General features: G+C 38.0%; 1 protein-coding gene across 2 annotated transcripts; it reads right to left on the reverse strand.

The window, feature by feature from the left end:
• Positions 1 to 564: 564 nt before the first annotated feature.
• LOC111566243 (doublecortin domain-containing protein 2-like) lies at positions 565 to 21209 on the reverse strand. 2 transcript variants are annotated; one of them, XM_035946610.2, is made up of 10 exons: positions 20318 to 21209; positions 19482 to 19536; positions 16752 to 16828; positions 16395 to 16529; positions 15898 to 16047; positions 14888 to 14942; positions 14142 to 14325; positions 9116 to 9193; positions 2732 to 2802; positions 565 to 2048 (listed from the first exon to the last, which is right to left on the reverse strand). In XM_035946610.2, the coding sequence occupies exons 1-10, from the start codon at positions 20602 to 20604 to the stop codon at positions 1272 to 1274; spliced, it is 1869 nt and encodes a 622-aa protein (XP_035802503.1). In that variant the 5' UTR covers positions 20605 to 21209; the 3' UTR covers positions 565 to 1271. The 2 variants fall into 2 exon arrangements, with proteins under 2 accessions (XP_035802503.1, XP_023122519.1); XM_023266751.3 differs by lacking the exon at positions 9116 to 9193 and having other exon boundaries at positions 20318 to 21201.
• Positions 21210 to 25171: the final 3962 nt, after the last annotated feature.

A 25171-nucleotide genomic window follows, 5' to 3' on the forward strand; every position in this document is an offset into this window, starting at 1 on the left:
CGAGGCCATCACAGACACTGAATTAGATCACAGTTCACATTATGGCTTCCTGCCTGTGGGAGGCGGTTTGTAGTGGCTTTATACAACCTTCTTTCAGGGTAAAGCACTGAAGCAAAATGACTGAATGGAAGTGAATAAGTTGTCTTTACAACGGTTTTGATTTCCTCTCTGCAAGGATAAAAGCTGCTCAAGACATACGGCCAGTTTTACAAAGACAGACTCTGAGCGATTAAACTACATCTAACTTTTGTTATGTTTAGCTTACACAAAAAACACATCTGACTGTACAAGCACATTTAAACTTAAACCTCGTGGAAGAATCTAACAGTTCGAAAATTCAAAAATGTCTCAAAAGACGTCGCAATAATATTAGCAAACTACAATTATGAGTCCCGTTTTCCTGCTTTTTTTCAGTTGGTCAGCAAATGTCACTGTGTGTTACCACGGGAAGGTAGTTTTTAGGTTTTTAGTGTCATTCAATTTTAGCCTGGTCGAATACTACAGACCAGTCTAAAAGTAGCTGCATTTCACAAAGCTACAACACCAAAAAGCAGCAAATAGTAATTTATCATCCAAACAGTCATTTTAGATTTATTATTTTTAGTTGCAGGTAGATACAAATAAACAAATATGCATTAGATATAGTGACTACTTAAATAAATGATTATGATGGGAAACAGTATTCTTTATGTAACTTAACTTATCTTTCGGACACATACAGTATTACACATTTTACATTTCATCACAGCTTATTATACTAGCTAAAAAAGTTCAATTGTGACAGTTGCTTTGGAAAATATTCAAACATACCGTGCATACAAAATTATATATAAAAACAAGATGCTCCCAGAATTGTACCTGTTGGAAATAAACAGTTTGTAATTCAAATGTGAGACAGAAAAGAAAACAGCATGACAGCATGTCTTAATTCAAATTATAAACATATTACGATAAGCTTTAATTTATTTAGCCAGTTTTACACATGATAGTTATGAATAATGTTATGATGAATACATACTTGATATCATACTTGCAATTTTTTCAAAGCCAGCCAGCCAAAGATTTTTATTTTTTTTATTTAGCTCAGCATTCTTTTCTTTTCAGTGCAGCTTCTACAAAACCATCTAGTAAAATATGTCTCATTGCAGTGGAGCCCTGCTTTGCTTTCTGTGAATCTCCTCTGCCACCTTCATTATTTTAAGGGTTTGTATTGTTTTCTATTTCCAGCATCCAATGACTCTGACATTTTTTCTTTCCTAATTCTTCGCTTTTCAGCTTTCGTCTCGACTCTCTTTATCTTCCTCTTTCTCTCCATTTTCTGTGGCATCTTTGGTAGTAGATGAATTCTTCTCCTTCACATCTAGCTCCGCTTCACTTTCCACCCCGTTGTCTTCTCCACTGACCTCTCCGTTCACCTTCCTCTCTTCTGGTTGCTCGTCTTTTATTTTGCTCACATCTTCTTCTTGGTTACTGTTGCTACTGCTGCTCCTGCTGTTATCGTCCTCTTTTGTCTCGCTATCTGGCTCAGTCTTCTCTGGGTCACTGCTGTTTTCCGACTCCTTCACTTCCTCCCCTGTGTCTACATCATTAGCGCTGTCCTTCCTGCTCTTCTCCCCCTCACCACCACCACCACCACCACCGTCTTTATCTTCCTTCTCCTCTTCTATATCTTTGTCTTGCTCCTTTTCATCCTCAGAAGATGTATGGTTTTCCTCCTGTTTCTCTTTACTGTCCTGAGTCTTATCACTGTCAGATCCCTGCTCCTCACTCTTAACCTCCTCCTTACTCTCATCTCTGACCTCCTCTTTCACTTCTTCATTCACCTCCTCCACTTTCTGCTCATCTGCTACTGTTGCTTCTCCGTCATTTTGCTCATCAGTTTCCTTCTTCTCATCTCCTCCCTCTTTTTCACCGTTTGTCTCCTGCTCTTCCTTCTTGTCCTCTTTGTTGGTGGAAGCATCTTCCTCTTTGGTGTTTTCAGAAGCAGCCTCCTCCTTTTCTTCCACCTTTTCCCCGTTCTCCTCCTTTGCATCATCGGTATTAAGTTTCTGTAATGCAGTAATATCACAGAAACAACTTATAGCTCTAAATATTTTAACAGGAACACAACGTATGACTGGACTGTTTACAAAAATTCTGTCTACAGTATCAGCTGGTAAAATCAGACAAAGCAAAAGACATTTAAGCCTCCAAATGCCCCAATATTATATGTCACAATAGCTACTAATTATTGAGTAATTACAGGTAAATAATTGGTATTGCATTGCTCTAGTTAGCAGATAGAAATCAAGCTAATTGTTCACACATGGGTGATATTGATATGAATTCTGTATCTGAAAGCATTAATGAACCAATATAGTTAATAAATATAAATATATGCTGCAACATCTGATGATTATTTTCTTGATGAATTGATTAGTTGTTTTATCTACAAAAACCTAAAAAAAAAAATGGGGAAAATGTCAATCAGTGTTTCTGAAAATTGGTCCCCATTCAAAAATATTCAGTTTACTGTCAAGGATGAAGAAAGAAACCTGAGAATAGTCGCATTTAAGAATGCGCAATCAGAGAATTTGAACTTTTTTCTTTCAGAAAAATGACTCAAACTGGTTAAAAAATTATCAAAATAGTGACAAATTTGATGTGAGACTTATGAAAGGTCGCATCAAACAGAATGCACACATACACCTACATGCAGTAGTCTGTTATGCGCAGCACTAAATGTTTATACCGCTTTGTCTGGCTGGTCTTGGGGAGGTTTGCCTTTAGCGTTTCCTTCATCAGCCTTTGATTCCACATCATCTGGAAATAGAGAGATATTTTAACTGAGCATAGCAAATAAGAAGACAAGAAAAAAAGAGTTAAAGCATCTTAAAGTGTGATATTCTGACCAAAAACCATGTGTTTCATCCTAAATGTATGATATTGTGTCCTGAATGGGCTTGTCTGGGCCAGCAGTATATAGTAAAATCAAGGATCCTGCTGTCCTGGTGTTAATACTAGACATTTATTCAGTTTCACAGGAGTGTCAATAGATTTGACTTGCCTGGGCCAGATCAGACAAAATGGACAGAGTCATGAAATGGGTCATAAAATAATATGAATGGCAAGGGAGATACAGTTTTGGAGATGTGCAGAAGCACGACTTTGCAGGAAAAACAACAAATACTGCAATTACAATTATTATTTCATTCAAATAGATGAATATATTGTGATGGCTGTTGTTTAGTGGCTTTATTTTCTCCATTCTTACGTAACTTGTCAGCATAAATTATCCTCTGTGTGCTCACTGCTCTGCTTTTCAAGGCCCTGAATCCTGAGTTTCCCAGTCATACTAAATTAATTCGTTTCAGAAATCCATAAAATCTGTCCTATAAATAAGGGAGCTTTTACTCATCTCCCAGTGAGGGACTTGTTGAAATTAGCTTTTTGTTCAGCTGCTGGGTCGTCAGGCCTCAACAAACACGGCACAAGAGTGACACCTGGTGGCGAAGAGGAAAAACACTCTGGAATATTTCTTGGAAGTAAACAACTTCTCCTCCAGACAATGGAAACGTGCCAGAGAGCCAGTAAATATTTTAAAAGCTCATTTAGTTATCATAATGTCACACTGGATCACGAACACCATCATCATTATTGGTGCAGTAATTATCCTAATCATCACCACAGGTATGTTAAGATCAGTGTTGTTTATAGATGATATTTTTAATAATTTCCTGTCCAAGGCACAACATGTAAAAGAGTTAATTACCTAAAACTGGTAGATTGGTCGCTCAAAATTACAAGAAAAATTTCAGGATGACCCTTAATATCTTCCAGTTATCCCTCATTTACTGTCTAAACATCTGTATACTGATACTGTGAGTCCTGGTGTTTAAATGAAGACATCATACTGCAGCTTCACACTCCCTTCTGCTGAGGCAATCAGCTCAGCAAGGCAGGTTTGTTGGAGTGCAAAATGAATAGAATATATGGGCATTTCAGTTTTCCTGTAAGCATGTGCATCACAGGCCTTGCAGTAATTAACCCTAAACATCATAAGAGGAATACAACTATACGCTCTGATAAACAACATAATTACACACTTGTTTTGAAACACTGGATGAGACTGAAATTTCCAATCAGAAATAAGCAGGAAAAGAGTGGCGGGGGAAAAAAAACCTGAACAGTGTGTAATTAATGCCTTTAATATTAGTTTCTCTTTCTACACACAACAGTTACAGAAGAAAAATGACTCGGGTAGAGATTAGAAGAGTTTATGGAGACATTTAATGCATTTCAAATGCAAAACTGATTGAAGTTTAGCCATGGTGGGAGATGAAACGTTATGGTAATAATAACGGACCTCTTTAAGAATATTTTATGGAAATCACCCGCATTCATTAACAGTGAGGGCCGAGCGACTGAGTGTAAGCAGTAAGCAGTGGATGAGCTGCTATGACTCTAAACATCTTAACGTGATTTGAGGATGAGGCACAGGCTCATGAAAATGCTAAATCAAATTAAATACAATATTTAGAATCTCCCCTTCTTGCTCTTCATTAAATCCGGTAGATTTGGGTTCTGGCATTGCAAACGGTTGGATGTGTGTGCGCAAGCGAGTGTGAAATATGAGTCTGGCTTTTTTTTAAAAATTCATAATCAGGCAAACACACATAGTATTTCTTACACTACTGGCTCAAACACAGGAAGAGCACACACACATTTCAGAGGTAAAGCTGCGTCTCATCCATCAGAATGAGGTAAAACAAAGATGCAACTGTAAGTGGGTATAATTACTCATTTAAATGGTTGCTGTTGCTATTATGTTGGAAGGTAAAGTTATAGATGACTGTTGTTCTAGAGACGTGTAATAAAACACAACTGAAGATGAAGTGACAGTCTGGATAGATAATCTTCCACTCCTCAACAAGCAAACACACACATATATACAGTATTAAACAGAAGTGAGCGCATCACTGTGCCAAGTCAAATTATTCACACTTATATCAACGTAGTGTACTCAAAATTACTTAAGTTAAACAGTGGTGATGCAAAATTAAGAACAAAAACAAAAAACTGTTTAGTCAATATATTAAAAGTACAGGCGCCACAGTAAGAACTCCATAGAACTCAGGAATTACTGAGATTCAAATCTCTTCCTTTCCTTTTTTTTGTTGTAATTTGCATGTCCATTTTTACTTTGGATGTGAGACTCAGTCTTGTTCTGTAGAGATGTTCTGCCATTCTTCACAGCCATTTTTTTTTTGAGACTATATATTTCAGTGACTCTTGGAGGGGTTGTGTTAATCTGCCTTCCTCTCCTTCCCCAGAGGATCTATTTGATTCAAGTCAGTTGACAAAGGTCATCGTTTAGCCTTTTTTCGTATTTAAAAACTCAGAAAATCTTTGGCTTTGCATTGTTCTCATGCTTCAATATTCATGTTTTGAAACAAACTTTGTTGTTTGTTGCTCAATAGCTGACAAGGGTGTTTTTCCTCGGATGACGTCCATAGTGGTTCATATTATGCACTGTTGTTCATACTGCCTGAGCTGTCATGGAAACTGAAATGTATCTATTTTTTCTGTTGCTTTTTTCAGAACTAGATTGAGAAAGTAGAGCATGGTCTGTCATGTTATTTTAGGAAGATGGCTACTGCAGCCCTGATCAGTGGTACTGTGGCTCATTCTATACCTCGTGATTACTGCTTCATCTGTGTTTCCACTGATTTTTAGTTGATCTTCCTGGATGCTTTTCCACCTTTGTGAAGCCTCACAATCACATTTTCAGATCTTTTCAATGTAGAGTCATGATGCAGACATGCAGATAGACACAGCTCCTATGGCCAAAGTTGGGAAAAATTCAGGTGTTCACAGTTAATTTATAATTATTGGTGTGCAATAATTGGAAATCACAGATTCGCTCGCACTATCGCAGAGTTTTGTATCAGTGATCACAGATGGATTCACTTTTGTTGCATTAAGTTTTGACTTTTCAGTATATCTTTCTAACATATCTGTTATATAAATACTCTACTTGTCAACTTAAATATTATAACGATACAATTATCGAAAGGAGATAATACTTTGGATGATTTAATATTTAATTGATGTTGCTCAGATGAAGCTTGAACCTGAGATACAAAAACCTGCCAGAGAATAATTCTTTAAAAAAATCTGCTTCCAGAATAATGTTGAAAAACGCATGTATCTTCTCATTCTGCGGCTGCTTTCTTTTCTTGTTTACGTTTTAACAATGAGTTTAAGCTTAGCAGGGAGTCGGAGGATGAACGAACGTGGGAACAAAGATTTTCTTTTGTTGGGCAGAACAAAAGAATTGCTCTTTAATATCTTGTTTAAAATGTGTTTCAACCCAGAAGGAAGCATTTTTTGGGTTAAAGTCAAACAGTGATCAAGCTTTTGACTCCACAGGACACCAAACCAGACAGACCAGAGGAGGAATACATCGTTTTCATTGTACATAAACCCACAAATGGATTTATTGAGAATGTATAAGACATTTTGAACAATGACTATGCTGCTGGTTGCAATATTGTGTAAATTCTTTATTCTAGTTTTGCTGAAAGCTGGTATGTCATATTTCCAGAAATCAGACAACATTCTCAGTCATGTGGCACTTCTGGAAAAAAAAAAACTAAATAAAGCTTTGAGATGTGACTGGGAAACAATGTTTGTGACGGTTTTCCACTTAGAAAATGCTCAAAAACTAAACAAAACAATGGAAAATGATGCACACAACTGCTCTTTACCTTATTTGCTTTTGATTTATTTATGTTTTGTTAACGTATTCCTTGAAAAGGAAGAGATACGGAAAAAAATAAAGCCTCTGTCACAAAGACTTATTTGGACAAACACTGGTTTTACAACCTTTTTGCAGCTGATATTCATCATGACACATTCAAGCGAACTCTGCCGTAAAAGCAACTGGGAAAGATGTGTTCTTGGAAATCCTCGGAATGCCACGGTCTACATTATCACTGTATGTTTTTTTGCTTTTTTTCCTGGCTGCACAAGAGCAGAATCTTTGCTCTTTCAAAGTCACTTCTCAAAAATCAACCCCTCAATAGTAGAGCTTGCAGTTCTAGACAAAAATAAACTTCTGCTTTACACGGTACAGTATGTTCAGAAACCAAAATATGGCCTCCATGAGCCAATTCTACATTCAGTGGATTAGCTCTGTTGTATTGAATAAACACTCAAGTGCTGAAATACGACTTAATGTACCTAAATCACTGCACACAACACCGCCTGTATATCAGCACGCAGTACAGTATATTGCTTATTTACACCCAGCTGATTTAATCCACTCAGCCCATGCTTGAGTTATAGTGGGGTGTAAAACAACATGGGTAGTAACTCTGAATGGTAATTATGAAATGTTGCCACTCAGCAAGTGTGCTCCAGTCACTGACCAGGGTCCCGTTAAAACATTTAATCACTGCATGGCCAGTTGGTGTTGAGTTTATAGTGATGTGACAGAAGAAAAAAAACAGTCCAGCTGCTTAGTGTAATATCAGAGAATTTGATGACTGAGCACTTGGAACTCTTTCTTATGCATAGAAACATTATATTTTCATGTAATTCACAGGTTTATAAGGCAGAGGAGCCCACAGGTAAGGTTTTAAGAGAGATTCAGTGTTGACGTGATAATAATATACACTAGCTTTTTCATTTCGTAACATCACACACAGCATAACTTGATGTTTGCGATGCTGATAATTTGTGACTCAAATGCCACCTCAGCAGTTCTGTTACAGAGGATTAAATGTTTACACACAGTTGAGTTCACTTGCTGCAAAGAGCATCTGCAAAAACAGTGCAATCAGATGTTGTTGTATTATAAGAATAGTATGATCCAGCTGTTTTGGAACTTTACCACAGGTTAATCTACATGTTGTTGTTATGTGTCCAGTATTGACACCGATTATTAGTTATCAAGCAAACCAATATTTGCAGCAGACATTCATTTGCAGTAAAAATGAAAATCTTGATGTCAAAATTTCAAAAAAAAAAAAACAGAAGTGCCTTTGGTTATTCTGTTTATATGAGTTCAATTAAATGAGAACGTTTACCCTGAAGTCTTAATTGGCCATTACTTGTTAAGTGTAACCAATCAGACGATGCTGTGCTTTTGCTCAAACATCTGCCATTTGCTTAAAATGTTTTTGTCACAAGCTATGAATATTTAAAACAGTGCAACGATGAGATTTTTCACGACGGCTTCACTCTTATTTTTATAGCCTCGAATCCAAAAGTGGGTCATTGAGCAATCTTAAAATAAAAATAAAAAACAACAAAATTTAAAAATGTTTAAGACTTAATCTAAAATTCCACATATATCTTCATAAATATTCTTATTTTATACCATTAACATTGCAGTCAAATGTGAGATGGTCAAGCACAGACTGTTTTAAAAATCTTTTGTTTTGAGATGGAATGACCCAATGAGGCAGCTGCATAAGAGCCAAAGTACTGTTTTCTTCATTAAATTGATATTTTTGATATTGATTTTGGATCTAAATATGATGGGAGGAGTTAAAAGAGAGAATGAGGATGTCTTTGCAGTACTGTGTAAAGTAAACATATGTAGATTAATATATCGCAGATTATTGCTGTATAATGAGGAATCAATCAACAACAACAACAATCAGTCAGAGACTGTGTTCAAAATATACTTCATGAGGAATCAGTTACAAAAAATGATTATATTGATAATCAGAAAATTACTGAATATTGCATCCCATAATGGGAGCAATAATTGATGGAGTCCTAAGCTTAACCTCTACTAAAACCTTAAAGTTCTAATTTCTTGGGTTCTGTAGCTAATATTTTGAACTTTAGTTAGTTTGTTTGTTATTCGTGTATGTCCTTTACATTAATGCTTGTTTACAACATGCATCTGTATGAACTCAATAAATATCATGCACTTTTACTCCAGAGTGGAAAATTTCTCCTATCTGCTGTCGTGTGCAGCCCAGTGCTTAGATGGCTTTGACATTAAATCAAAGGAAAACTCTGCTTAACAATGTTGCAGTCAGACAGGCAGAGTAATATTTATAAAGGTCATGGCTTCAGTTAAATTTTTAAATAATTCACGGAGCTTGTTCTTTCTCACCTTTTTTTTTCCACAGTTGCTTGAAATTTAACCATCCAGAATCTTCATTATAAAGGTGTAGATCTGAATGGCTCCGGTCTAATTAGTGGAATACAAGCACATAATAAAATGTGATTCTCTTTCTCTTTTCTACACAAAAACAAATATGACTAATCTACATGAAAATGCACTAAAATCTCTGTAACCAATAACTTCCCTAACACTGAATCCAGTTGGGCATTTAAACGACTAAAACAAAGAAGGATTTGGAGCAATATTTTCGCCAATTGTGATGAGACGTTCGAAAAACACACAACATTTCAATGCATTCTAACTGACAAAGCATTTTTCAGCTCCTGGACCTGGCTGTCACGCATGACGTAAACTTCAGACATCTACTAATGCGGGTTATTTACTCGTTGCGTGTCAGAGCTGTGTCAGTGTCTCAGGCTGCAGATGCTTCTATCACAGCTACTCACATGTGTGTCTGCTCAGCTCAACCTCCAAAAAAAATACTCAAAGCAGACCAGATTAGAAGTGACAGACATGAGGAAAATTTGTGTCATTGAAAGTGTCACACATTAGCCTAACCCTACACTCCGTGTGCCATAGCCGGCACTGTTGTATGTCACAGCTGAAACACTTGTTAACAGATTAATGTGACAGATTAGTGCGGCTAGCCTGCTCTTTAATCCAGTAATCCTGCATCAAAGGGTCATGAAGAACCTTTTTCTGCTGTACTGAAAATGGGGAGATGAAAGTAGGAAACTGAAGAATGCAGGAAGGGTAGACGAGGACGGTCGTGTTGTCTGAAATGTGACATAACACACACACACACACGAATGCTTTAAGTCAGACTTTCTAAGAACTTTGTGGAAAAAAAAAACCTGCCTTCAAGTGTTGCATCTCTCATCCCTCGCTGCTTAGCCTCTTTTTTGACACGATTTAAGACACACAGTCTCTTTGTGTACACGTCTGCTGCCTCCCTACGCTGTTTTGAATCCTGTTTCACTCTGACAGGCATTATAGATACATATGCTAACAGGGCTAATTCCCCGAGGCAGCATCGCAGTTTATGACACCAGAGGCAGGAGGCTGATCTTGCTGGATGTGCAAATGCAAAGACACGCATAAACAGACACGCACACACATGCACGCACACACGTGCATGCACGCACGCTCTCACATTCAACTTGCAAATAATACCAGGAATGTTTTCATTTTGATTTTTTGATTTTTTTTCTTCGTGTAACTGACTTCAAATCAAAGTCCCTTCAAGGAAACTCATGGGAGTGAAAATAATGTGCATCTTTCATGTATAAATTGAACTGGCTCCTGCTCCATTCTAAAGACGAAGCCGAGCGCATGAAAAGGAGGCATTGGTGCTATTCAGAATGTGAGGTTTTGTGTAAAAGTGGATGCCCTTGAGGTTTCAATGCAGGCACTGACAGATTCACCTGAGTTATCTGGAACTCACCATCCCTAGACTTACATGTGTTAGACAAAAGACTGAAACACTGACATGGCTCAGTAGGTGTGCTAAATACGAGCAGCCCAAAACTCTGCTGTTGTAAAATCTATTAACCGGTGCTGCGTTCAGATTTTTTCCAAGAAGCCATTTTTACCATCTTGTTGGGTTTCGTGTTGCTGATACTGCAAATAATCTCCCAAAAGATTTCCTGGAGCATGCCATGGCAGCACTAGTTGGACTCACAGCACAGTTAATCATGACTGCTGGGTCGCTTGCAGGCGCACAGGTCATTTATACCATTGTAAGCTATGATTTTCCTCTAATAATCTACAAGTATGCTGCATTAAAACTATGCAATGCATACAAGCTCCTTAACTTAAAAGAATAATAATACCTTGTTGGGTTTAATTAGTAGCCCCCCTCAATGCATGCAAAGAGGTTTGAAAAGTTCAGATAATCAGCAGATTTTCCTTCCTCCCTCCTATCGTTGCCTCTATCCTCGCTCCTTTTGTGCATACCTTTCTGTCAGTCCCTCCTTCTTCAAGTACAAGCCTCTTTTGTTGATTTTCTGAGCAGCAATTTGGCCCCAGCAAAGGGCACGGGCAAGTAAAAATCTGCTTTGATGACTCTAAATGGAGAGATTATCCAAATGAAGGGCAATTATCCAAACCCCACCCATCCCTCCAGCCTTCAATATCTGTCTCTGCTTTTTTTTTTTTCTTCTTCCATCAAGCACTCAGGCAGCATCATCTCAGGCTATTCAATATATTCACTGTTTGATTCCAGCTACTGGATATTCCTCTTTATTCCCTTCTCCTTCCTCATCATGTCGACCTTTTATTCCCTTTTCTCTAACCTTTATTTTCTCTACTCTTTACATCCTGCCTCCCCTCCTCTTCCTCCTTTTCTGCCTTTTTCTTCACTCCTGCTGCTTTTGCTTCATCTCCCTCCTCTTCTCAAGGGAGCCATTAACCGAACCCGCCACAAAGAGAACATTTATTTCTATTTCGGGGTTAGCAACAACTGCTAATTGCTTCCATACAAACTGAACGTGTTTTTGAAAGCTGACACTGGCCAAATTGGGGCAATAATTTACCCGACTTAAAAGACCTCAGAACGTGGAGCTATGTTGGGTGAAGCGTACGACAGGCTATGTGTCCTGTTGGTTAAGTCTTTTAAGCCAGACGTCTTTGTTATAGTAAGTTCAAATTCATTCAATGACCTTTGCTGCATGACTTGTCGCACCTCCTCCCCCTCGTCTTTGCTGTCACTCACCGCTGTGTTCACTCTAATGAAGCAGAAAAGTTAGGAGCTCTGCAATACAGCAGACAGAAACTGCTGGAGTTATCCTCAGTCTGGCTCCCAGCAGCTGATAGACAGTGAATAATGGGGGCTGGTGCGCACACACACACACACACACACACACACACACACACACACACACACACAATCTAACCTCCCTGTCACAACAGAGTCAGTACAGACCAGAGGGAGAATCTCAAGTTACAGGGTCACTCGGTCTCATTTGTCTTTTTTTTCTTCTCTCTCCATCATCGGCTCGCTCCTCTAAATGCCTTTCGGTCTGAACATCTCTCTCCCCCCGCCTTCGTCGGTCACAAATACATTTATAATGACATGACACCTTTATAATAATCTTTTGTGTTTGTTCCAGTGTTCCGGCACATCGGAGATCTGAAGTGTGGCTTTCATGCTGCGTTCTTTCCACAGCCTCTGCCAGTCAGCCAACTTTTCTGGCTGCGTTCCTGTTTGGCACCCGAGTGGGATGCCTTTAGCTCATAGCCAGCCGGGGCAGGATTTCCCCCAAAGGGAAGAGAACACCAAAAACACCTCTGTGCTGCTGTGAACCACCACACAAAGGTGATGTGAACAGTGCGTTCCTGTGGAGAAGATAAATATCAACACTAAACTTAGCTGCTGTCAAAATGCTAATAGGTGCAGACTGAATTTGTTTTTGATGTTTAACTGAGAGCTTCTATTTGTGTTTGGACAAATAATATTTTAGCTTTGATTTTCTTTGACAGAAACATCCTCCTGGCTCTTGGATGAAGTAAATTCAGCACCTTGGACAGAGTCAGACTGCGTCACAGACACTGTCCTGCTATGAAACCAAACAAATGAGCAAAATATTGCATCTTGTTACTGTGACAGCATTTGGAAGGGATTTTATAGGTCAAACAGTGAAGAGCGCATGAGGACGTGAAATCCTCTCAAAGGCATTCAAACAGCCTGACACTGTGCCTGCTCTTGTTTTCTGAGCTGTCTGTCTGTTAATTTAATTTTTGGTCAATGTCACCCAAGGGGACCAATAATGCAACATGTTCTTCTGAGCCTGCGAAACAATGTGAACCACAATCTGATACAGAGGATTTTGAGGGTGACATTATGGGACACAAATGCTACACACACTCGCTCGCTCCTCAATCCTCTCTTTTGATGCAAAATGCCAGCTCCCCTGGACCACAGACACTAATTCTCCACATTCCTCTGGGCTGCTGCTATCAACTCTCCCTCCAGAGCTGTAAACATTCATCAGGAGTCAGACGCTGACGTAATGTGCCTCAAAATCTACATTCATTTCAATGCAAAATTAAAAAAAAAAAAAAAAAAAAGAAATGTTTTTCATTTCTTAACATATTCATAGAAAAACAACTGCAGGGAACCAAAAGCAACAAAACCTCTTATTGTTGAGACGAATCCCAGCTGCTACTGAGCACAAAAAGTCAAGACAAAGTTCCTGCAGGACATTAAAATACACGAATCACAAGCCCAGAAGATGATGTAATGTGTTTCTTGTAATAATGGTTAATGTCATCATGCCAGACCTACTTTCAACATTTCCTGCTGTATGTCCTGTAGAGCAACAGCGCCACTGTGTGGATGTTTGAGAATGTAGCAGGTTACATAAGCTTTTAAAGACAATGCATTACATCATATACCTGTATATTGAATCTTATAATGTTGACAGTATATGAGCTCGGTTTGTGAGTTATGGTTCAAGACAATTCAAACATACCGACATGAAAAGGTTGAGTATTAATTACTTTATGATATTGTGACAGTGAAACGTGTCTATGTCTTGCACAAGGGAGGATCAGAGTTACCTGTGATAATCTATGATAGTTTTGAAAGTTTATGGAAAAGATAAACTTAGATTTTCTTAAATTGGTTTTACATAACCCACAAACATAAAGCAAGCATAAACAATTCAGCTAATCTGAGACAATTGATTAAATTTATATTAAAAAAATAATCCTGTGAGCTTAATGCTTTAGCCAACATAGATCTTATTTCTCTATTTAAAAGCAGTTTGGCTCAATGTTCATTGTTACAAATGCCATAAAGAAATAATGGCGACTTAACGTGACTGATTAAATCTGATATCTGTTTTGTTTATCTCCATAATGTTCAACTAATCTCTCGAATTAATGAACCAACACACCTGCTGAGCTCCAAAGCCTCACTCCCTCTATAATCCCTACGCTGCTTTGACATTAGCAGGTATGGATACTAATACTGTATATTTATTTATTTTTAAGCTGATCTACTGGTGTTTACCATTTTCAGCTGCGTCGAGACTGAGGCTCTGTCTGCTCCTCCTCTTCCTCATCGACAGCAGTCTGGCCTGAGAGATCTCTCTGACGATGGAGGACAGATGCTCCTTACTGGTGCCATTGTGGTTTGGAGGAGAAGCTTTGGACTCTCCATCTCCGCTGTCACTGCACCGAACCAAAGACTTATTCTGGGGGAAGTGGAAGTCAAATTTAGTCGATGAGAACAACAACAGAGGTTGAGGCGCTACAGAAAAACGTTAGGGACATTTTTGTATTATGTTAACGTCAGTTATTGTTCACTTTTGCTGCAACTGTTTATCTAAAACTCCTGGTTTGGAATTGTGACATAAATTCATGGAGATTTACTCAGAAAGGAAGAGGAGCAAAACAGGTGCCGCAGACAAGTACAGTCTAAAGAAAACAATATGTTTTTCAACATTAAAGTATGTAAAAACATTCCATTAGCTCACAAAATGTGCATCATAGGGGCTCTGCATGATCAAGACTGTGCAATTTTGGAGAGCTCAGACACATAAGTCCACATAATACAATTTTAACTCAGCCTTACATTTCATTATTTGTTTCGCATGACAGATTTAATTAAAGCAGTAAAATTTAGCAGGAAACCAAACCCCTACTCTAAATCCTTTGCACATGTAGAGTAACAGCTTTCTTAGCAACTTGAATTTTTAATCATCTGTAAAAAATATTAATCTAATAAGTAATGTAAAAGGTCCATGAAATTCTTACATTTACACTTTGCTTGGAGAATCTGTAGATGGGTGGTAGAGAGTAAGCTTTCATTCTGCAAAAGAAAGCAGACAAAAAAAATCTTTTTAATTCCATAAATATTTGACGTTAAAGCACTGATTCAAGAACATGAAGCCAAAGAGTACTTCAGTAATTTAAACAGAAGTAGTTATAAAACAGTGCACAGCTGAATTATAATGTTTAAATACTGTACAGTTTGATAACTCAGTTCTGCTGCTAATATAACATTTAAAAAAAAAAAACATGCTGACATTTAAGCTCTGTGTGTTTAATGTGCATGTGGAAAGTTAAACATAATAACTTAACCATGTTCTGCTTGTTAATTTCATTTGATGTGCAACTCATTTATAAATATAATATTTGGAGTCCAGCGATGTGTAGCTGTTAGAAGATGTGGAAGATAATTTTTAACACAAATAGAATCATAGTTAATGTATTCTTTTTTTTTTTTTAAATTTCTACACCTTTTCATGAAGGACTCTGGATTCTAAATACTGATGGACACAAATAATGTATATGATCTAATGCTGGTAATGTTTAGATAAAAAATAACTTAAGATTAAAAAAATGCTCTAAAAATGCACCTCGTCTTGTTTTCAAATATAATCTATTCACACGCAAAACTGAAAAATTTAAAACTTATGTCAAACTTTGTGCAATTTCACAGTTTTTTTTTTGTTGTTTTTTTGTATCTGCATTGTAGGAGTGATGAGTGCAGACTGCAAGAAAAGAAAAAGCTATCAAGGATTAAAGGAATCAGTAATGACATTATTTATTATGATGTAGTGTTTTACAGTGGAGGATAAAAAAATAGAACAATGTAAATGCATTCAAATGCAGAATGCAAAGTAAATTTCAACTTTTTGTCATATTTTTGTCAAATAAAATACCAATATAATGGAAATTGCACATGTGTGACTGGTTAACTTTAAGCCTGCATTTCAATCATGGTGTTCTTTTAGTATAATTAGCTTAAGTTCATTACTTACCCTTTGACCCTCCTCGTTCCTCTGGGTTTAGTGAAGAGTAAATCACTGTAGGGAAGCTTCTTAAACCTTTCTCTGCCCACAGCCACATAAAGCTGACCGCTCTCCAGCTGATTCCCATTGCTCACCTGTTGGCCTTCGTAGGTGTAGAGACTGGAGACACAAAGAGAGTCAGCAGTCGAAGTTCATCAGGTGTTTGCTTGCCAAGACACACTTTGTTGTTGAATATCCTCACAGTCATCATGTGAACATTTATCAAGCTAGTTAAAGACATTAAAAGTTTCCTTTTGTCAAAAAGACAGTGTATTTGCATCCTGCAAGTGCAAATATATTCAGAAGCGTCAACAATGCAGTTTGAAGAAAATCAGTTTCTTTTCTATTTATGCAAAATTAGGAATCGTGGTATTGGAAAACCTAACAAGATCGTCGATTATAATGAAAGAATATTTGGTGCACGTCTGATTAATATAAACTTTAATAGCTTCATTTTAAAGTGTTACCTTCGCACACCCCCCAGTACTCTCAGGCCCATCTTCTCTGTGATCATTTCAAGTATTTTGTCAAACTGTCCCAGCATCCTCTGGTGGATCAGCAGCCTCATTGCAGGGTTCAGAACGTCCCCATTAGCCACCACGCTAAGTAGAGAAAACACACATTTTAGAACTGAACAGTGGCACAGACTGGTACACAAATTGTTGAAAGGTATCAGGAGTCCATGACATTATCTTGCAAAAATTATATATTTTGTCTAAATTAAGGGTTAAGTCATCTCAATAACTCTCTTGGCAACATCTGAAGTTTAGGTTTGTGGCAAAATAGTGTAAATGTGAGTATAAAACAGTTGATATTCAACTTACAAAACTGTGCACGGCTCCTTGATGGGTTTCAGAAATCGAGCCGACACAATGATTCTGTTCTGTGGCAGCGGTTTGGCCTGTAAGAGTGGGATCAGGAATCATCAGAAGTTGCACATGTCAACCATGCAGCAGCTCCAAAATCATTTAAGTTCTCTGGCACACAATAAAGCTCAAAGCACGTCCAAAACGTCCAGACTTATTTCTGCTGTCATGAACCTCAGACTACAATAAAAGTTTGTTAGCTGCTGATAATCCAGTTAATAGGGAAACAATTAAGCTACCTTTAGATTCTAAATGTAGCTGTGCAAGCATGACAGTCAGCAGGATTAATAATCTACAACATCGAGAACCAGAGCCTTCCATGGCAGCAGGGTGAGGTAGCACAATGTGCTCATTTTAAGTCATTTGTTTTCAGTGAACCAAAGTACAAAACAAAGATTGTGTGACTTCAAAAGCTTCTACTCCCAAAAGGTGAGAAAACAGCTCTTGTGCACATCAGAAGAATCTGACTCTGATCTCAGTGATAGCTAAGGAATTATCCCTCTGTGATGCTTTGAGGTTGCAAACGCTGAGCTCTGCAGGTCCTGTCCCATAACACCTGTAACCCACTGTGATTCTGAGACTCAGATGAGAGAGAGGTGGTGAGAGAGCAAGATAAGGGAGGAGGTTTATTAAAAGTCTTCTGGGGTCTCTGAGTGTAACCTGGCAACTCAAGTGTGAAGGACAGATGCAAAATTCCAAAACCTCCTCTATAAAACAAACAGCCAGACATATTCAGAGGTGAAAAGTAATGAGAAACAAAGCTAGCACACAAATAAAGATGCCATAAAACACAACAAAGTGCTAAAGAAAGTCTCCGTCTAGTTTCAATTGTTTGTCTCTTAATTTATATAACTGCTGAAATGATCAAAAATTCTGAAATCTGCCGTTCATTTAAGAATACATTTGCACTTCAAGTGTACCAGTAAACCACAGAGACTGGCCTTACCCACCTCTCTGGTAACCAATCCAAGCCAGGAACAAACAGAAACCAGCATGAATCGGTCTCTGTGGAGCTATTAGCCGCATAAGATCTGTTTTGCTATCAACAGTTATTTATATCATCGTGATGTTTCATTGTACGGTGGACAGAAAGTTCCCTCGGCTCGTTTCGGCGTCGCTGTTCACATTCCGCCTGGCAACAGACAAGCCAAGGGAAACACCTTGTACTTTAAATGCAGCTCATTCTCTCTAGCTCATCTGATTCCATCTACAGCATACACTTTCCAGGTGCAGTGACATTATTAAGTCAGTCCTTAAATCTCAATTAAAGTCTTCATTGATATACTAACATTACTCTTATACTACTTATAGGCAGAGTCAAGTGCATCCAATCACACACAGAGAACCAAAAAATGATTATTTCAAGTGGAAAAAGGGAAATTAAAGAGCAGCAGAAGACCTGGTATGAAGGGAAACGTTTCTTTAATGGTGCTGATGTCAGAAGGTCAATCTAGATGGTACATCTAAAGCTTAAGACATCTTTAGTTTATTCTGTAATGTGCCAAAAATATGTCAATAAGCACTAAAAAAAATACAAATTTGCCAACAAGCACCCAGCCAGCTAAGAGTTCTCCTCATTAGCTGACCTATTCAGGCAGGTTAAGTGGGGTGGTGAAGGGGGAAGCAGGGTCCTTGTAAACTAAATTAGCTCTTTTTATGCTTGCCAGGCAATCACAGCAGCGACAAGAGGCCTTTAAGGTTTCCTGTGATGAATGCGGTTCGTGCTAGCAGGCAAAACGACAAAATCAAGAACATATTGGCAAAAAGTCACACAGAAGAAAGAGAAATCAAGTTGTTTGGTTGATCCGGGTTCTAGTAAACATCTCTGTGCTTCTCTCAGAGTAGATTTTAATATTAAAAACAACTGCAGGTCCTCCTCATGTGGAAAGAAGACCTGCAGTTGGCTTTTAAAATAGATGAGGCTGACTTTAAGCTGCTCCAGCTTTGGCTGTGACTTCATAGCTGGTGATTAAAGATGCATTGAAAGGAGGGATGATTATGATCCATAAATCAATAATGCATGGCCATTGAGACAACAACAAAGTGATTCTTTGCAGAAAACAATAGAGGGAGAATGCTAAACATAACACCTTCCTTAAAAGATCATTATAAAATCTTTACATGGTGGGTGTTCCCAGATCCTCATGTATCTTGTATTTAGTGGCAGTTTCCAATGTTGAAAACTTGGACAGAGGGAAGGAAATTGTCGGTGAAACCCTGCTGTAAAAAAAACACTGCTGGTGAAGAGTTCCATTCCTGTCTTAAACTAAATAAAAGGTGTGTATGGTTCAAACACACATGACTGCAATGATTAATTAATGTTTGAATTACCCTCAGTGTGGTTGTCATATATTTGTTTATGACTATGACTTGGCGAGTCAAGTGTATTTGTGTCACCTTCTACTAACTCACTATGAAAACCAAGACTGTGCAATCATGAAAACTGATTATAATTCTGATTATTGTATTAAAAGGAAGCCAAACACTGTAAAAATAGGGAATTCCAGACAGAAGTATTTACAAATTCACACACTGTTTGCTGTTCTGCACCACATAACCACAGCTACTGTTGTGGAATTCAAATATTATATCGCATTGACTGCACTTTTATTACATTCAGGAGGGACTTTTACTTGTAACTTAACTCATTACTGTCATTCTAACTAAAGTCCTGCTTATTTAGCTCACCTGCATTGGAAGAGTCTGCAACATCCTTTTCTTTTTGGAGCCAATCTGTAGATAACTGCAAACAAAGCACAAAAGTTAATCATAAGCATGAATTCTGTAGCTTACAAATGTAGAAACATTACTACATTTTACAACTGAGGGATGGGAATATACAAACATGCAACTTTAAAGTAGAGCTTAACCATTTTTTTTCTGGGTTTACTTTGCTGACAGTGATGACAGTAAAAGTAATATCTCATCTCATTACCCACATTTTCAAGTAAAATACATCTCGTGCAGCTCTTCATAATGCAAAAAAAAAAAACAGGGAACAAACATTTTAAGAACAGGGATAGTTAGTGAGTTATTCATGCAATTATTATTTCTTGCATTAGAACAGATTTTCCACACAATTCCTCCACATTAAAGCAACAATGTGGAATATGAGAGGGACAGTGGGATCATGTGGAATAATAATCAGTTCTGCAGCAGCACAGTATACGCACATTAAAAATACAGAAGTGTGGAGACAGTATACAAACTTCATGCAACTGCTTAACCACTGCATTCTATGTATAACTGGCTGCACAAATCCCATTATCTGCTGTATAAGTCCTCTTCTTTTTAGGTCAGGTCAGAACACACTTCTCTACTGTACTGATCTCATTTGGCTCAAGCAGTGACTCAGCACCGGCGCAGAACTGTTGACTCACATAAACTTTAAGACCATGAGTCAGTTAATTTCATCTATATTACTGTTCACAGGAGGATGTGGGTTATTCCTGGACAATATTTACGCATGCGTAAATTCTATGACAGAGGCAACATTACTTAGCAAAAAATTATTTTGTTCTTACTCCAGCTTTTTGAATCTTTCCCTCCCAGCAGCCACGTACTGCTCCCCGCTCTGCAGGCTCTCCAAGCAGTCCACCCTGTGTCCTCCTCTCGGCGTGTAGATGTTTCTCACCGCTCCGAACGGCGCTTGTATCCCGCCGGTGACTTCTCTGAGCAAAGTCTCAAAGTTGCACACTCTCTTTTCATTGATCACTATCCGGCGAGCCTCGTAGTAGGGGTCCCCGTTCCGGAACATGAAAACGTTCTTCACCACGGGCTGCGACAGAAAGTTTGGCTTCTCCGAGCTCATCTTCGTGCGTAAAACAAAAGTAGGCAGGCTGGCGCGCAACAAAGATAAATATTCGCTATAATCAGCTCTCAACAGCTTGATCCCAATTGCGAAACAACAGCCTATAGGCCATTATAATGTCATTAGAGCTACTACATCTCTGTTAAATGTTCAGAGTTGAGTGGATCAGTGGACTGGAGCAAGAAAACGCGGCAAGCAGATCTCCGTTTGCGCGTCCCGGATAAAAAGCTGCACACGAGGAAAGTTACTGATCAAAATTGTGAGCACGTGCATGAAAGTGTTGATGTGTTCCAGAGTTCGAAATGTTATCTACCCTTAAGTTTTGCAGAATCCCCCTCAGCTGCGGTGCATGCGTGTTGCGCACCACAGGTGATGGTAAAAACGCCAAGCGGTGCCTGCTGGGCATCATGGGAGCTCATCTGTTGGGATGTATCTATGGGAACAAGCCGCTGTTCTCCACAGGCTAATCAGCAGGTAGTCAGTCATTAAGAATGAGACTTTTTAAAATAAAACTCTCCATGTGTGGAGCACATAAAGATGCATGAGGAGGTCGGTAATCAGAAGGGAAAACAATAAGACTAATGTTTAAGAGTTAGCTTAAAAAAAAAAAAAAGAAAGAAAGAAAGAAAAAAAAAACACACATAGAGGCCTACAAGTCTCCAACAGCGATGTGAGAAAGTTAATTGAGCATCAGGAGACCGAGTGAAAACGCGGGTTGCCAGGTTCACATCCTGAAAGTAGGCCGAAAAACATGTTTGTTTTGTGAACTATAATTATGTTGTGCCACAACAGAATGAGCTGAACTCTCTGTTCTTCTGCTCATTATTATCTATGACATGTTCCTGTTGGGACGATCCAAAGGCGAAGGAATTCATAAACCATAAACTCTCTGATTAGTTTGATGTTTTTAATCAAATCCCTGAGTGTACATGTAAGTATTTGTAATATTTAATTGCTTGTCTGTGTGGTGTTACATGCTTATAATTTCTCAAATTTAAAATAAATAAATAAATAAATAAATAAAATATCTGTTCTATTTTTTCCCCAGCTGCTGGACGAAAGGCTCATAGAGAACTAATCATCACTAAAACCTTGTCTGGCTTCTTTTCCTCCTTCACCTTCTTGTTTTCTTGACCTCCTCAAACAGCAGCAGCAATCAGCGGCTAAATTGTTGCTTCTCTGGGGTTTGGTGGGTGGAGATGTTAATAAGGTCAGTTGGGGCCAGATAGGCTTCAACATGAGGTTAAAAACAACAATATAGCATATAATCCATACAAAATATAATAAATATAGAGTTTTTTTCTTGTTTAATACAGCTGTTCTGACAGTAGCAAGAGAATACAGGACAGCTGCACTCTGTAATCTACACTGTCTATTCTCTGTTGAAGCCACCAGATGGTGATGATGGATCCAAATCAGAAGACAGACTGGTCCAGGTCATACTTTTCACTTATAATTATTTCACAGATGTTTTCAGTTTGTATGAATCACTGTCATGCTTGAATATTCCTTTTTTTGCCAAGTTTCTGCACACTGACAGTCATCCTGTCAGCCAGTGTTTTGGTTTATCTACAGACACTCATGTAATACATGCAGCACCTTTTGCACCATAAACTGTATGCTTCACTGACAGGACTATGCATTCACTGTGGTGATCCTGACCAGGTTCAAGGCAAACATGATCTTACCAAAGAAGATTTTCCCAATTTTCACCAGGCTTCACTTCATGTTCTTTAACAAAGTTGGATCTTGAAATCTTGTGGGGTTTTTTGTTTGATTTTTACCATTCATATACATTGACAGTATACACAGTCCTTTGCACTGCCTGAGCTGTCCAAGAAACTACAACTCAATTGTGCCAAGTCTGAAGTACTTTCCTGTCTGTTATTCAAAGCTAAATCACACAAACATTTCATTGTCTGTGGTGTCATTTTAGGAGGACAACCATTGTGACTTTGACTAGAGGTACAGTGACTCCTTCTATATCTCCTGATTACTGCTCCAGTCATGTTTTGATAGATTTTTACCTGGTCACCAATGTTTTTGTATCGTTGTGAAGGACACTGACCAGATCTTTACATTCAGAAGAAATTTCTGGGACTTCTTTTCTGCTGCATATATACAGACAGACAAAGTCAGTGGGTCCAAAAACTGAAAAAGCTGATCATTTTATAATTGTGCTCAGGTTAATTTTGTTTCAGTGAATATATGTTTTCTAACTCTTTTTCTGTTGCATAGATTTAAGATGGTGTATTTGCAAAATCCATTTTTTATGTGTCATTTTTGATTGTTCATAAGAGGAAATGCTCTATTTGTCAGGTTAGAAATGATGAAATTTTTGGATTATTTAACATTTAAGTGATATTGCAAAGGAGTGTACCCTGTACTTCAGTTAGACACTGTATCTACCAGGAAATTGCAATAAATCTACCTAATAAATCTACATAGATACTCACATAAATATCAAATTATGGCCAGTGGAACAAAGTGTTTTGCTAGTAAGTAGCTTGTCTCGATGACATTTTTGCTGCATGTAAAATGTAAAGTGTAGGTTTTAAGCATCCCATAGAACAAATGAAATGAGCTATTTTAGAATTTGTTCACAGTTCACTGCTGTGGTTGTGCTCGTTGTCCAGATCCTGATCCTCGTCTTGATAAAGGGGCACAAACAAACCAAACATCTGCACCTTTTTTTGAGCTGTATTAGGAGCACATCAGCTATCATTATGCTGCTGTGCATGGTGTGATATGTAGTGCTTCTGTTGTGCCAGTAGAGGGGAGTGTACAACTAATAACCCATACACAGATGCACACTTGAAAAAGTCGTTTTCTGCAGTATTCAGTGCAAATCCATCATTATGTTTGCCTTTGTTGAAAGTGAGAAGTCTGAAAATCAATTATAGCACAATATCAATCACTTAGTGTTCTATTTTCAGTATTTAGGAACCAAATATTTTTCATTAAAAACTATCAACTGGTTGTTGTGTTTTCTCTTGAGTGCAATGTGCAGACAAAACCAAAATCACATAGAGTTCATCTGGAAACAGGAGAATTACATTTCCTTGCAGCTCTCCTTGCATGTATCTTTTCCGTCTGAACGTCGGTGACAAGACATAAAATTATGCATAATTGCTGTTGCTTATTGGATGCGATAATGGCACCTTTTAAACCCTGTTCTTGCATGACCAAAATTGCTCTACAATTGCCCCATTCTGACAACATTTGGAAAATCCACACACAGCAGACATCTGTCACTGCTTGTTACCATCGTTGATAAATGGATGTGAGGTGGCATCAACAGCTATTATGAGGAACCCGTCCATGACATATAAAATGTAGAAAGAGTGACAGACAGTTGATGGCATTAGATAAATCAACACATTTACTGGAAATGTTTAGTTAGGTTTCTGTGGTTACAGCAATATTTCCTCTCAATTGATGCTGCAAAATGCTCATGTGTCGTTTTCAGTTGATTTTGCCTCTTTTATGAAAGCTACACGAGTGGATAATTATTAGAGAACATATGAAATGAATATTCACATTTAAAAACCTTTATACTCAGAGGAACACTAATATAATTTGGATATCTGTAATAAATATCACCTGCAGTAAAGATTCTCTCTCTTTAGCTGCAGTCTGTTTTACCATAAGGACATCAAGCAAACTTGGTCTCAGAGGTACAAATGGGCAGAGATTTTACGCTTAGTCAAGGGTAAAATGGGAAAAAATGACTAAGATGACACACAAAGTATTTCTGTCATTTCCTGTTAGGAGTCGAATAAATAACCCATGATAACTAACTATAGTAAACTAGACTACATATAGAATACTACACCTACATGCTCAACAGGAGGTTGCTGCTTAGCCCTAAATGAAAAATGACAGGTTGCTTTTACAATAACCTGAGTCAAGAGGGACCGTGCGTGATTAGAACACGCTATATACATATAAATACATATATATATATACATATACATATATATATATATACATACATATATATAAATACATATATATATACATACATATACATATATACATACATATGCATATATATATATACACATATATGAAAACACATGTATGTATACATATATACATATACACATACACACACACACACACACACACACACACACACACACACACACACACACACACACACACACACACACACACACACACACACACACACACACACACACACACACACACACACACACACACACACACACACACACACACACACACACACACACACATATATGTATGTTTGTATTTTAGGTGTTCAGTGTTTGTGAATTGTTTCTGAGATGGTGTAATGAACGTTGCTGATTCCGGATCACGCCGGCCAATCTTCAGCAAGCTCAGTTATCGGTGCTCTTCTCTGCATCATGTGTTTCTATCTGAGGTCTCAATATTTAGACAGAAGATATCACTTGCAAACAGGCATGTCTGGAGGGTAATGATCAGTTGCTTATGCTGGAATACTTTACATTATAATGGATCAATAATCTCTGCTGCACAAAAGAATAGCTGTTTTTTTAAGAAAGAGAAAACACAAAAG

Source organism: Amphiprion ocellaris, chromosome 9, assembly GCF_022539595.1.
Source record: "Amphiprion ocellaris isolate individual 3 ecotype Okinawa chromosome 9, ASM2253959v1, whole genome shotgun sequence".
NCBI lineage: Eukaryota > Metazoa > Chordata > Actinopteri > Pomacentridae > Amphiprion > Amphiprion ocellaris.

What these genes read in the sequence shown, in the direction of transcription:
- LOC111566243 (XM_035946610.2), bottom strand. Translation starts at nt 20,604, where the DNA reads ATGAGCTCGGAGAAGCCAAACTTTCTGTCGCAGCCCGTGGTGAAGAAC. An exon ending in GTACTGGGGGGTGTGCGAAG is followed by an intron (nt 16,048 to 16,394) that starts GTAACACTTTAA and finishes TTGTGTCTCCAG; the next exon opens with TCTCTACACCTACGAAGGCC. An exon ending in GGAACGAGGAGGGTCAAAGG is followed by an intron (nt 14,943 to 15,897) that starts GTAAGTAATGAA and finishes TTTCTTTTGCAG; the next exon opens with AATGAAAGCTTACTCTCTAC.